The 13,728-nt window shown below is 42.7% G+C and overlaps 2 protein-coding genes across 2 annotated transcripts; one reads left to right on the plus strand and one right to left on the minus strand.

The window, feature by feature from the left end:
- Nucleotides 1-5,073: 5,073 nt before the first annotated feature.
- Nucleotides 5,074-6,050, minus strand: LOC136290326 (uncharacterized). The gene is made up of 2 exons (XM_066184673.1): nucleotides 5,995-6,050; nucleotides 5,074-5,863 (listed from the first exon to the last, which is right to left on the minus strand). Exons 1-2 carry the CDS (start codon nucleotides 6,048-6,050, stop codon nucleotides 5,074-5,076), a joined length of 846 nt encoding a protein of 281 aa, XP_066040770.1.
- SMIM30 (small integral membrane protein 30) lies at nucleotides 5,404-8,808 on the plus strand. The gene is made up of 2 exons (XM_066183061.1): nucleotides 5,404-5,533; nucleotides 6,381-8,808. Exon 2 carries the CDS (start codon nucleotides 6,452-6,454, stop codon nucleotides 6,635-6,637), a length of 186 nt encoding a protein of 61 aa, XP_066039158.1. The 5' UTR covers nucleotides 5,404-5,533; nucleotides 6,381-6,451; the 3' UTR covers nucleotides 6,638-8,808.
- The last annotated feature ends 4,920 nt before the right edge of the window (nucleotides 8,809-13,728 follow it).

The following is a 13,728-nucleotide window of genomic DNA, read 5'->3' on the forward strand; positions in this document are numbered from 1 at the left end:
GACAATTTTTTTGGACAATTTTTTGCTGGATTTAGGAAGAGGAACAAGAGTTTCTAAAGCAGTCCATCAGAGCTAATGATGAAACACAGGCCTTTATGTCTAAGTTGTTAAGTGGAGATATCAATGTGATATCCAGCTGATGGAGGAAGGATTGAGCCATACTGAAGGAGACGAAGGATTAGCATAGTTTTGAACAGCATGTTTGGAGAGGTTAGAGATGACAGGAATAAAACAGATGAAGTGATAGGTACAGGAAGGGAATCCAATGAATGTTTTTATGACAGGGATGATTTGTGACTACCTACCTTTATTTGAGAGGAAAACTGAGGACTTTGAGAATCAGAAAGAAAAAAAGGCAGGATGAAGTAGACACACAGGATAGGAGGGGAAGGGATAATAAGAGAGCAAGCAAGAGAAATAATAACATCAACATTTGTGTGACAGCAGACCAAGACGCAAATCTGGAAAAGGTTAATGATAGAAGTTATTAATTCTGTATTTTAACTTCAGGTTTTTTTCTGCAGAAGTAAATGAGGTAGTTGCAGTAGAGCCTTTTTGTTCAAAGAAGGAGAAAGGGACGGTGAAGTCCAAATGAGGAAAGCCACGTTTGTTGTAGGAGAAAAAACTAGATGTAGATCTTTGACTGAAGAGAAAAGATGAGGACATAGTGATAGTCAGCTAAAATGTCAGATTAAGTATCATCAGAGAAAAGTAGCTCAAGGGTGAACATGTGCATGCAGAAGTGATAATCACTGCCCCACAGTCAGCATCTTATCTATAATCAGAGTTAGCCTTTCTCATTACAGCAGTGCAACTGATGTCCAAAAATTATTCAGAAAGCTTCTCAGACATGCTTGTTTCACCCAGCACATAGTTAATTTTCTTCACACTGACTGGTATGGGGCTGCGTTTTGGATTTTTGCTGTACGAAGTGCTGATAATGTACAGATGTTTTTGTTGTTTCTGAGCAGGGCTTACACAGAGCCAAGGCCTCCTCTGCTTTTCATACTGCCACACTGGCAAGGGGGCTCAGGGTCCATGGGAGGTTGGGAGGTGACACAGCCAGAGCAGGTGACCTCGACTGACCAAGGGGACATTCCAGACCATATGACACCATAGTGCGATATGTAAAGGGGGGAGGGGGGAAGGAGGAAGGAAGTGACATATTGGAGTAATGGCATTTGTCTTCCCAAGCATAGTGCGTTGAGCTTGGCTGGCTTCCAGAGCGCCCCCCCCCCCCCCCTTCCCAAGCCACTCTATCACTCCCCTTCCCTGGGGGAAAGGGAAGAGGAAATAAGATGGAAAAAACCTCGTAGGTTGAGATAAGGCAGTTTGCTAAAAAAAAGAAAAAAAAAAAGAAAAAAAAGTTTGTGCATGCATAAGCAAAGGGGGAAAACGTTAATCTCTACTTCCCATCAGCAAGCAATGTTCAGCTGCTTCCCAGGAAACAGGGTTTCAGCACATATAATGGCTGCTCTGGAAGGTACTTATTGTAAAATACTGAATGCTCCTCATTCCTCCTCTCTCCTTTAGCTATATCTTAGCTATATATATGGTATGGAATATTCCTTGGTTAATTTGGGTCAGCCTAGATCTGTTCGCTCCCAGAATCTTGTCTGCTGCCAGCCCCTTGATGAGAGGGAGAGGGAGGAAATGTTAGAGAAACAGCTCTGCTCAGGTGTAGCCAAAACACTCATGTGTTATCAGCACCTTTCCAGCTACCAATGCAGAGCACAGCACTGTGAGGGATGCTTGGGGAAATGAACTCCAGCTCAGCCAGACCCAATACAATCTTCACCCCTTATTCCATACCATTTGCGTCATACTCAGATGCCAGATAATTTATGTTTCAACTGTTCCATTGTATTTATTTCTCATTACAGGAATCCTTTCTTGCCCATACATACAACTTAATTAAACAACATTCTTAAACCACCTCTACACCAAACATACCTCTTCATAATTACTATCCCCCATCCTTTCAGAGACAGATATTATTTTCCCATTTCTTGGGCTTCCTCTATCCCTCCAGATCCATGAGTTGGGCTCTACTCCATCAGGATGCATGGTCAGGACAGGAGAAGCAGCACAGAGCTGAGGTTCCTCTGTTGGGCACCACACCAACACCAGCCCAACAGAGGAACCTCAGCTCTGGTGCCTGGAGCACCTCCTCCCCATTCTGCACTGACCTTGGTGCCTGCAGAGTTGTTCCTCTCATACATTCTCATCCCGTTCTTCTCTGGCCACAATTACAACTGTGCAATAGCTTTCCTTTTTCTTCTTCTTCTTCTTCTTCTTCTTCTTAAATCTGTTATCAGAGGCATTAACACCATTTCTGACTGGCCCAGCCCTGACCAGTGACACATTTTGGGAGCTGCCAGGGACTGGCCCTGTCTGACATGGAAAAAGGTTCCAGCAGCTTCTCACAGAAGCCACCTCTGTAGCCCCTCTGCTACCAAAGTTTGGCAATGCAAACCCAATGCACCAAGTAACTGTTATGTGTGAAGGGATCCTGCTCTCCTGCGGATGGCTGAACACCAGCCTGCCCATGGGAAGCAGTGAATTAACTCCTTGTTTTGCTTTGTCTGAGAGTGCAGCTTTTGCTTTCTCTCTTAAATTTTCTTTATCTCAACCCATGAGATTTCTAACTCTTACCCTTCTGATTCTCTTACCAAAGCCTGCTGGTGGGGCAGGGAGCAAGAAGCTGCGTGGGGCTAGGTCGCTGGATGGGGTGGAAGTATGACATCAGATCAGTGTGGTCATGGAATAAAGAAATGGCTCTCAAAAAAATAGATGAACCAAGAAGGAGGAAGAAAAAAACAACCTAAAAACCCCACAAGTACCCCCTTCAGGGTGTAGCTGATTATAGCTTTTTCCGCTCCAGAAAGTACACTTTATTTTCAATTTCCAGTCTCACATATACCTACCTCCTTAGCCTTGTGCTCAAAATTTACAAAGCTTTAGCTTGTCAGCTCTGGGAATTCTCTGACTTTCCTCTGAATATTAGTTACATAATAGCTCAAGCTAAGCAATCAAAGCGGTGATAGGTCAAAAGGAAGATTTGCCTGAGGTGATGCAGGAAGTTGATGGCAGAGCTTGAAGCTGAATACACATTCCTCTGCTATTCTGACAGCACAAAAACCAACAGAGCCTCCTTGACTGGATTTTGTTGGCTTTTTTCCAAAGAAGCACTTTTTCTTGAAGCCAAAGCTACAAAATGCAGTGGCATTGAAAGAGAAAGAGCTAATAAGCCAAAGAAATACCCCCAAATGGCACTGTTTTCTAGCTCTCAATGGCACTTCCATGATGTTACTAATAAATTATATATCTTACAATCAGTATTTTCTACATGCATACTGTACTTTGTGTCATTCCAACTGCCTGTGAATGTCTACAGTTCTTAAGATATTAAGAGGAGTGTGTTAAGCCCAGCCTTCCTCTTGGATTTTACACTCCTCATCTTCAAAATACTTAGGTCCAAAAATGCCACAGCTTTTTGGTACTGACATTTCTAGTCATAAAAGATAGACTTGAAAGTCACTGTTCAATCCCTTTGCATCTGTTTTGTGGGACTAAATGACAGCTACTGAAAATTTTAGTTGGTAAGTGGTGGAGACACAAAATACAGCACTGAAATTTAGAGGGATGAATTCAACATTTTTTGACATTGCAGAACAGTGTAAAATTTACCTGTCAACAGAGCAGGATGCAGTAAATAGAATAAGAAAGGAACTAGGAGGGCCAGGACTCCAAGGCCCATTCTTCTGAGGTGACAGCAGTGATTGAGATGACACATCCTGCACTTCAAATTGCATTCTTCAGGTTCTTTAGGGATTATGATTTATCTGTGAGTGATTAAGGAATGGGCTAGGCATCACGGCATTACACGCCATGACATTCTCAGAAATTTCAAGATTTTTCTCCAGTGAGTTTATCTGGCATCAGCTAATTGAGAAAATGCCTTCAGAACTGAACATGAAGAATCAAGTATTTAAGATCTGAAATAACTGTGAAATAGGCATTTCATGAATAAAAAGGATGTTTATGAGTTATACTGATATTCATTATTATTTGCATTATCAGAGTCTAGCCACTGCTGCTAATAAAGATGATGCCCTCATGGTACTTGGAATAAAGGAGCAAAAAGATGTTTGTATCCCTGGAAATTTATCATCTGCAATTGATAGCTGATGGATCCTGACTGATGGGGAAAAGAAGGGCATTAAAAAAAGGATTATGATCGGCACAATAGTAACATCCCACCCCAACGAGTGAAGTTCCCACAGCCATGAAGAATAGTTGCTCAAAAGCAATTAGAGTGAAATTTTATAAGGCAGAAGCAAAGTACTTATGTTGAATGCCCTATCTGGATCTCCATTTCTCTTTAATGAAGTTCATCAGAAACGTTTGGTAAAGAGACATGTTTATAAGTTTCTTTCTTTATGACATGAAGTCATGTTCTCAGTCATGAGTTAATGCTTGTCATAATGAACTACAAATTCTAGACTGATTTTGACATTAAATTAACAGTTTCTTTGGGTTATTTCCCTGAGCACTCCAAATAGACATACTATGAACTTGTAATTATTGCTGACTGGTCTTTTATCTAAACTTAGGCACACGCCTTTGCCACTGAAAAATAAAGACTGGGCTCTGCTTAGGAGCTACCTAGTGCAACAAAACAGCCTAATATGCAATTTCTACAAGCAGTATTAGCCAAAGCATAAATAAGATAAAAACTGGGATGAGCTAAGATCTTGGGGAGTGCTCTCACTTAATTACCTGTTAACACTTCCCTTAGTTTTTTGTTTTACAAGGCCTCAGGCTGCTCTCCACCATATAAAATTGCTTTAACTGCTTTCCTCAGGGTAGGAATTGGGTCTGATGGCACATACTAGTGCTGTTATCACAGAGGCCTAAATCTGTAATGATGCAAACTCATGGTGACTTCTTCTACTCGTTTATTTGTTGAAAAAAAGATCAGACGACCAGCCCGAGTCGGTGTGTTTCTATACTACCACTTCAGTGGAGCCGCAGTGAGGGCACGTGGCCCTGCTCTCTCTGCTGACATTCTCACGGGCTGAGGCTCATCGGACCACGGCCACTCCGGGGCTCCGGCTGGGAGCCGCCCTGGGGATCGGCCGGCACCCCCGGCCAGGGCTCCCGGGAGGCGCCTGGCCCCGCCGCATCGCTCCAGGCCCCGGCCAGCCTGGCGAGCACCGCTCCCGGGGCCACCGGCGGGGTCCGGAGCCGCCCGAGCTGCTGGCGGCGACTGTGCCCCGGAGCCGCCCTCGGGAACCACAGCGGGCGCGGCGGGGCGAAGCGGGCGGGCGCCGCAGCGGGAGCGGAGCCCAGCGGAGGTGGCTCGGCCGGGTCACGCCCGCCCCCGGCCGCGCCACCGCCCCTTCCTGTCATGGCCGCGGCCGGGCAGTGGGAGCTCGGCGGGTTGGCGCGGGCCGGCGCCTTGGGCTGCTGAGCGCCCCGCGGGCGGCGCGGAGCGGGGACGGCCCCAGCCCGGAGCCGGCGGCAGGAGGTGACTGAGGGGCCCCGTGCGGGCAGGGCCTGCCGGGGGCTGCCCCAGGGAGCGGCCGTCCCGCAGCCCCGCGGCGGCGGGACGGGACGGGACGGGACGGGACGGGACGGGACGGGACGGGGCGGAGCGGGGCTGGCGGGGTCCGGCCGGCGTGCGGGGCGGGCGGAGCCTGGCACTGGCACTGGCACTGGCCCCGCCGGGGTGCGAGCGGAGCAGCCGCTTATTCGGGTTTCCCGGCGCGGGTTTTTGTCGTGTGCGCCCCGGGAACGAGCCGTCCGCGCGGGAAGAACTGTTGCGGAGAGGGCGGTCCGGGCTGGTCCCGGCGCGCTCCTTGGGGGCACCTTTACAAGTTGTAGGAACCACGGCAGACATTTGTCCCGCTATGAGGGTGTACACGGTGGCACTGCCCGGGAGGTTAAATTCACACTCTGCCCAGTGTCCTGTAGTCTGTCCATGCTCACGGATCCCGAGGATGCCCGGTGTTAGGAGGTGTGGGTGAGTGATGTACAGCAGCCATCAGGCCCTAAACACCTGGTCAAACAGGCCCGTGTAGCAAAGCACCAGGTAAACAGGCTCTCGTAGCTGCAGGCAGGAGAGCCTGTTCTGACTTCACCTCAGGGTAAGTCTTCAAAAGATTAGTTTCCACAGGGTTACATAACAAGATAGCAAATCCACTGTGGCTGTCTCCTGATAATAAGTAATTTGCTTTTGTAATTGGGAAGATAAAATCTAAATTTCGTGAGCCCCACATAAATACCTGTAATACATAAATCACTTGGCTTTTGGCAAGACAAATCCAGAGAAAAGGAAGGAAAATCCTGTAATATTCCTTTTGTGTTCCTTGTAGAAACCAGTGAAGTACCTGCTGTCCACCACTTTCTTCATTTAACTTGCCCTTGGGGTCAGCTGGTCATCAGCATGCCTTCAACCGAGAACACCTCAAAAGTTTTCCTAGTCCTCGTGCCACTGCTGCTGGTATTGCCAGTAGTTGAAGCCCTGGATGCAGGAGATACCATTGCCTTCCTCCTCGGCCTCGCTGTCAGTGTCGTCGGATTCTGCGCCTGCCTTGGCTTGTATGCAAGGAGAAGGAATGGGCTGCAGTGAATTCAAGAAAATGCTCAGATGAAGGGAATTTCCGAACACAGCTTGGGGTTGGGTGTAAGACTGAGCTTTGGTTCTGGATAACTTTCAAAAAATATGTAGTAGATGCTTCTCCAAACCCCTCTTACTGTTCAGTACAACAGAGTCAGGGCTATACGCAGTATAAGGGATTTGTACGATCTGTCCTCATTACAGAAAGATAATTTTATATTGTTTGTCATTAAATACTGCCTTAGGGAAGGGTAAAAACTTTCTGAATGGGGAAGTAAAACTACAGAGTGGCTCACAGTAAAAGTTTATAAATTGAGCATGTGAGGGACGCCATCAACGAGTTCTGTAATTTTGGTTTCAATGTTTAATCAGGAGGAAGCAGCTATTAATCTTCCAGTCAAGATGACAAGAGTTTTGAAATTAATCCTAACTAGATGGCTAGACTGCTCTAAGTTGTGTGCTTGCACTCACGTTCTCTGTAATGACAGTTAACACTTAACAGCTCACTTTTGCTGTCACATGGATGAGACTTAAGAGAACTAAGAAAAAATGAAAGGCTTTTTTTTCTGTTAGAATATTTTTATTTTTGTTTTAGAATATGCCACTCCTGTAGCTTGTGTTCTTATTTCCAAGTAGATACACCTAAGATTGATATCACTATTTTTACTTAAAATGTATTTCACAGAAAAGTACATGTAAGGCTATGTAAATCAGATTAGGGATATGGGCTGTGTCTCTTGTTTATTCTTTGTACTCACCTTTTTTCTAGGCACATCAGGTTTAAGGCTTAGTTAATTTAGTGTTTGTACTTCTTTCTCCAAAACTGAAGACCTAACTATTTTTATGAGGAATTCTATGTGATTCTGCATTAGAAGGTTATTAGAATTACAACAAGATCATTGTGCATATGTTTCTTTTACAGTGTAGAAAGAACCTGTTAAAATTTGGGGTTTAGTCAGTTAGTCCATTGTTCTTGAGTGTATTCCTCGTGACAAAGTTATGTTGTTAGCTAAACATTTAGCCTTCTCTAATTGATGTATATGACTTCCACAGAGGATTAGGACCAAAACCAAAGTAAAAAATCCTGGTGCAAAATGGGAGATGTAAATGGTCTTATTCTATTCATGCTCAGTCAGATTGTGTGGTATATGGTTGAAGGACAGTAGTGTGTCTAGGACCTGTTTCTTTAGTACCAAAGGTGAAATGGCTCAGCCAAGAACGTCTGCCACAAGTCTCCATGACTTGTGACTTGTTAGGGTATTCTAGCTTGAGCCAAGGAGCGCAATCTTTAGCAGCAGCAGAATAAGGAGCGTAGGTAGATGAGCTCTCCACAGTTCACAGAATTTCCTTCTGATCTTGTGCTGTGGACACTGCCATTCTTTGCTGGAAATCTTGGCTTTTACCTTTCAAAGTTATGTATTTTGATACTATTCTTCCACTTCCTCTGTGTCTCTGTTCAGTAGAGCACAAAGCAATGGCCATGGGCAGGTCTTACATAAGTAATTAGGTGGGCAGATCATGTTCTCCAAATCCTGATTTCTGCATGCCATTTTTGGCAGAAAGAGACACAATGCAAAACTACTATGTACAAATAAAATATACAGCCCTAAGAGGAGCTTCAGACAGAAATATCACCTTTGAAAGCTGCCTAGCAGCAGTTGATGATCCTGTACATGAAAATTCAACTGAGTGGGTGGAAACATAGATCGAAGAGTGATCTTTGATGTTCCAGCTTAGTTAAAAAAAAAAAAAAAATTGCCATTCAATTCACTTTATAGTTCCCAAAGTTAAAAATTTTTGCCATTTTTTCAATAAAATATTAATTATTGCTCTTTCCATAGAATACATCTTAACACAAGCAGATTTTTACAGACTCCTTTATCTACACCTTGGAAAAGATCCCTGGCAATATTTTCACAGAATTGGGAAACAGTTTCACTGCAGGAGAACAAAATTTTAACAGAGTTAATTATCTTCAGGCAATAGGGACATGAGAAACTGTATTATTTGCCTAAAGCTGTCTGTACTTCATTGAAAGGTGTTTGCACAGTATAATGGCTTTGTTTCCTGGGTTCTGATAGAAGCTTTATTGTTTAAGACTTGCATTTGTCAATTACTTGAGTGTAAAATCAGATAGCCCTGTTTTTTCTCTGTCTTAATAAACTTTGATGTTTGATTTGTCATCAGCTTGATGAAGTAATTCTTATGAAAAGGAACATGAGACGACAGAAATTACTGAAACTGTTGAAATTCCTTCTGTTGACTATTATTTTCTTATCTGCTTTTGCTTATGTTAGATAGCTTTATGAACTAATGTGTCATAAAGTACAATTTCAGTTAACATTTGTGCAGTGATTGTACTTCTCTTGGTCCTACTACTTGTTTATCCCCTTTCAGTAACTGTTACTTTGAAGCACTTCAGGGAGCTGGGCCTCTACTTTGACAGTCAGCTTGTAGTTGTTAAGAATCCTGTTTGCATGGTACAGGGAAAACCTGAAGGATTTATTTTCCCTTTTGATTATGAATTTTCAACATATCTTAACATAGTTGCCTTTATAGAACCCTATTTATGTCAGTTTTCTAGCTGGAGACAAGGATATAAAAGACCATTTTCTGTTGGGGTTTTTTTTTTTTTTTCTTTTAATATTACATTCTGGTGTTTTAGTTATTTGAATTATACTCTTTTTAAAAGAGCTAGTTTTACACCAGCCTTTTGTGAAAACAGGGTTCTAGCTCTTTCAGGATTTCAAATACTGCGCAAATTAGTTCACTTTGTGCACTAAGCTAATACTGTTAGCAGCTGTTTTCAGAGCAGAAAGTACAAACAGCCTGACAATGTCCACCTCTTAACAAAGAAGGGCCACTGTGCCTTTCCATGGGAGCTGTCCCTGGACTAGCCCAGACACTTGTGTATTGACACAGTTAAACACAGCCTGAAGCCCTCTTTGCATGATGCTCTTTACATAAGCTTTGGGAGCAGGGGAGTTCGCTGTTTATAACAAGATAAACATGGCTAAATGGTTGAACTGTAACAGGTCTGTTAACATGGTAAATGCACTAATTATTATGCTACAGAAGTAACCTTTCCATTTATTTCTACATCTGATGAAAGGTTTGGCAGATCTAAACTGGTGTAATGATGAGATTGTTAGGAGTGGTGGAGAGCTTGAGTCTGGTTGTCCTCCTAGTTTACACTTAAATAGTAAATGATCTGAAGACAACAGGAAGTTGTTCACCAAAGGAAAAAAGTGAGACCACGAATTCAGAACCGAATGCAGCAAAACATTGGGCAAGATCTGATGTGACTATTGATGCACAGGACCCAAACTACTTAATTCCTGCTGAAACCAATCTTCAGAACAAGTTTTTAATACATTAGTATGTATTAGACACTGAGTACACTAAGTACTCAATTCTTAAAGAATATAATCAGTTTTTAAATTACAAAGGTTTTCAGTTCACATGAATACACAGTAACACCAAATATTACATTTGCAAAACAAGTTTTCCAGCAAGCAACCTGTAATTTACATACCAAGTATGATATGGTAAATAACATAAAAGTACATCTTTCTTTGAACTGAAATTAACAATAAAATATATAGGCATTCAAAACATTTCCAGACCTTGTACTGTCTCCTCAGCTCACTTTCTCTGTAATGGAATTTGAAAATGTGTGGGAAGCTCTGTCACATTAAGGTACAGGCACACTAGACAGTCAGCAAAGCCTTTTGTTTATGGATCATTCATCTGATCAGATCAAAACAGAGATTTTCATGAGAAAAATAAAACAAAATGTCCCTTTAGTGGGCTAAGCAAAGAGACCCATATAATGATATAATAATCATAGAATCATAGTGTTAAAGGGTTGGAATGGCCCTTAAAGACCATCTAGTCCCAACCCTCCCTGCCATTGGCCAGGACACCTACCCACAAACCAGGTTGCTCAAGGCCTTATCCAACCTGGCCTTGAACACTGCCAGGATTGGAGCATCCACAGCCTCTATGGGCAACTTGTTCCAGTGTCATCACCATCACCATCACAGTCAAAAGTTTCTTCCTAATATCTAACCTAAATTTCTCCTTTTTCAGTTTGTACACATTAGTCACTGTCCTGTCACTACAGTTCCTGATGAAGTGTCCATCTCTGGCTTCCCTGTAAGCCCCCCTCAGATGTTGGAAGGCTGCTATGAGGGTTCTATGCAACCTTCTCCAGGCTGAACAGCCCCAACTTTCTCATGCTGTCTTTTAGGGGAAGTGCTCCAGTCATCAGATTCATGGCCCTCCTCTGAACTTGGTCCAAGAGTTCCATGCCCTTCTTCCGCTGGGAGCACCAGAACTGTATCCAGTAGTCCAGGTGGGGTCTCACGAGAGCAGAGTAGAACAGAAGAATCACCACCTTCAACTTGCTGGCCACACTCCTTTTGATACAGCCCAGGACACAGTTAGTTTTATGGGCTGTGTGTGCACACTGCTGGCTCACGTTGAGTTTTTAATCAACCATCATCCCCCAAATCTTTCTCTCTGGGGCTGCTCTGAATCACCTCTCCACTCAGCCTGTAGGTGTATCTGGGATTGCACTAACCCAGGTATAGGACCTTGCACTTGGCCTTGTTGAACTTCATGAGATGAGGTTCACATAGGACCACCACTCGAGCCTGTCAAGGTCCCTCTGGAAGGCATCTGCACAACACATCTTGGTGTCATCAGCAGATTTGATGAAGGTGCATAATGCAGCATAAGTGAAGACCTGAAAGCAGAGTGCCCTCCATCAGACCTAGGAGTTGCAAACATTACTGGCAGAGAAGAGAGAATTGTGTCCACGAGCACACTGATGCAGAAAACTAGATGTTGCTGCTGGGTTGGGTTAAAGTTCTGTGTTCTGCTTCAGTCTTCCCATATCAGCCGTGTTCCTCCTCACTAGTCATTGTCTTGGAAATTTCAACTGGAATCAACAGTTCTGGCAGCTTTCTGAGCTGCCATTCATTCAAGGTACTAAAATTTTGTATACATCTTCCTACTGCTACTTTTCACTTGGCAAGTATAAAAGCATGAAAATTAGCTTCTTTTCCTGAACAGAGCTGAAACACTCAGAGCAACACAGTTCTGTGAAACTTTGAAGAGAAGGGTCTGTCTTTTTCTTCTGTTTTTCCATTCTTCTGTTTGTGCAGCTGATTTGCACACATTGTGATAGTGCTAATAAGAATTTAACTCCATGTCATTCCCTACCCTCTCACAGAAAAGCCACCATCCTAAAACATGACCAATTTTAATCTTGGCAGAATTAAAGTGAAGAAAACGGTCACTTTATCAAAATCTGCTTGCTTTCCATTTCATGAGTTACCTGTGAAATGAGAATTCTAGAACTTTTCAAGGGCATTTTCTGCCAACATATTTCTGAACAGATATGGTTATGGAAATTACACGCTCAATACCTGCACTTATTTCTCAGTCTTTAACCTAACATGATTGTTCATAAGTCCCATGGCAGCAGTTTGAAATTTTATTTTTTATCTATTCAAATTACCTGGAAGATCAGTAGAAGCCATATTGACTCATTTTTCCTCAACAGCACCTATTTATTTCAGCATCTGCATGAAAAGCAAGGAAAAATTAAGTTTTTTAATACTTTGATCTTTTCAGAAATGCCATTTGTGATCAAATTCCAAAAGTCTATCTGATATTTGCAGACACTATGTAAAGTGATCTATATCTACTGAAAAAAGTCCTTTTTCGTAAGGAGTAATAATTTAAAAAAATAAAATTAAGGATGCTGATTGTATATATGGAGCAGTTGCTAATAAGAAACCACTATTCAGCACTAAATGTTACACAGTCATGTTTTTCATCCTATTGTATTTGCAGAAAAAAAACCCCATAAATCACAAAAATATATGTTATATTAAGAATAGGCAAAAAGTGCTTTTTGGAGATAAAGTGCGTATTACTTAGTAATAATTATGGCTCTAGTGTGAATCTCTATGAAGTCAGCTCAAAAAATTTTATTGTCCTAAATTGAAATCCAGCTTTTCTAAAGGGGTGACCATTCTGCCTTCTGAATCCCATATAACTTTCCCACAGCCCATGCCAGGGCTATGGCAGCAGGCTGTCCTGATGCCCAGGATGCTGGCTAACCTCAAACCCTGCCTAGGAAGGGACAGACAGCTGTGTGTCCCTGGGTGCCAAATGCATGCCCAGACCACTGCTACCCTCTTGCTCCATCGATTCACCTCCTACTGTGAAAAAAGCCAAATAGGTGATGAGCTATTTGTTTAAGCATTCAGGAATAGCTGTGTGGCTGATACATCTGTAACCTTCCATGCCAGAATTCACATTTCAAAATTTAATATTGTTGGTACACTTCATTTTTAAAAACCCAGTATATAATCTTTTAACATACAGCATCCATGTGGGCTGGGGTAAATACATCTAGGAGAAGTAAAAAGCAGAGGACATTGTCAGATGAAAGGATATTCTAAATTTTCCATCCAAAAAAAAAAAGGGGGAATACAGAAATCATCTTGGGAAAGAGTCTGAGCCAACAAATGTACAAGGTGACCTCCAGAGGCCCTTTCCAACCTAATTTACTGTATGATTCTATGAAATCCTGATTGTAAATGGGATGCATAAACAGAAGCTCAATTCATTCGTATCTTCATTGCAAACAAGGATATATTTGTGGTGAACAAATCTGATCACAGTGTGAGCCCATAGGGAACCTGACTGCAAAAGCTGTGAGGCTGTTCAGTCATCATGTAAGACCACAGGGAAACCAGATGTACCAGGATTCTCCCACTGTGTCTAGTGAAACTCAATCCCTGAGGCATTAAAAGGTTATGGAAAAAAAGGGAGCAAATGCAACACATGTACACTAATCCTCTTTTCGGAGAGGGATTTTTAGGGATGGGTTTATGGGGCTAGTACTCTACTCCAAATGGAATTCAACTGCTTCAGTGTAAAGCCCCAAATGCGAATTATGTCAGCTCCTGCCCAGGTCAACATTTTGAAAATATTAAGATTTGACAGCCAGAATAAAAGACCTTGTTGGACATGGAGTTCCCATTGGCATCAGTGGGACTTTAAGACAAGGTCAAATACAAAAT

Source organism: Chamaea fasciata, unplaced genomic scaffold, assembly GCF_029207755.1.
Source record: "Chamaea fasciata isolate MVZ Bird 193981 ecotype frontalis unplaced genomic scaffold, bChaFas1.0.hap1 SCAF_5, whole genome shotgun sequence".
NCBI lineage: Eukaryota > Metazoa > Chordata > Aves > Passeriformes > Sylviidae > Chamaea > Chamaea fasciata.

Bases quoted from the DNA above. Each gene is read 5' to 3' on its own strand.
- SMIM30 (XM_066183061.1), top strand. From the start codon at position 6,452: ATGCCTTCAACCGAGAACACCTCAAAAGTTTTCCTAGTCCTCGTGCCA.
- LOC136290326 (XM_066184673.1), bottom strand. From the start codon at position 6,050: ATGGCTGCTGTACATCACTCACCCACACCTCCTAACACCGGGCATCCT. The intron at 5,864-5,994 runs GTGAGCATGGAC...GGTGCCCCCAAG, and splicing joins ACCGGGCATCCTCGGGATCC to GAGCGCGCCGGGACCAGCCC.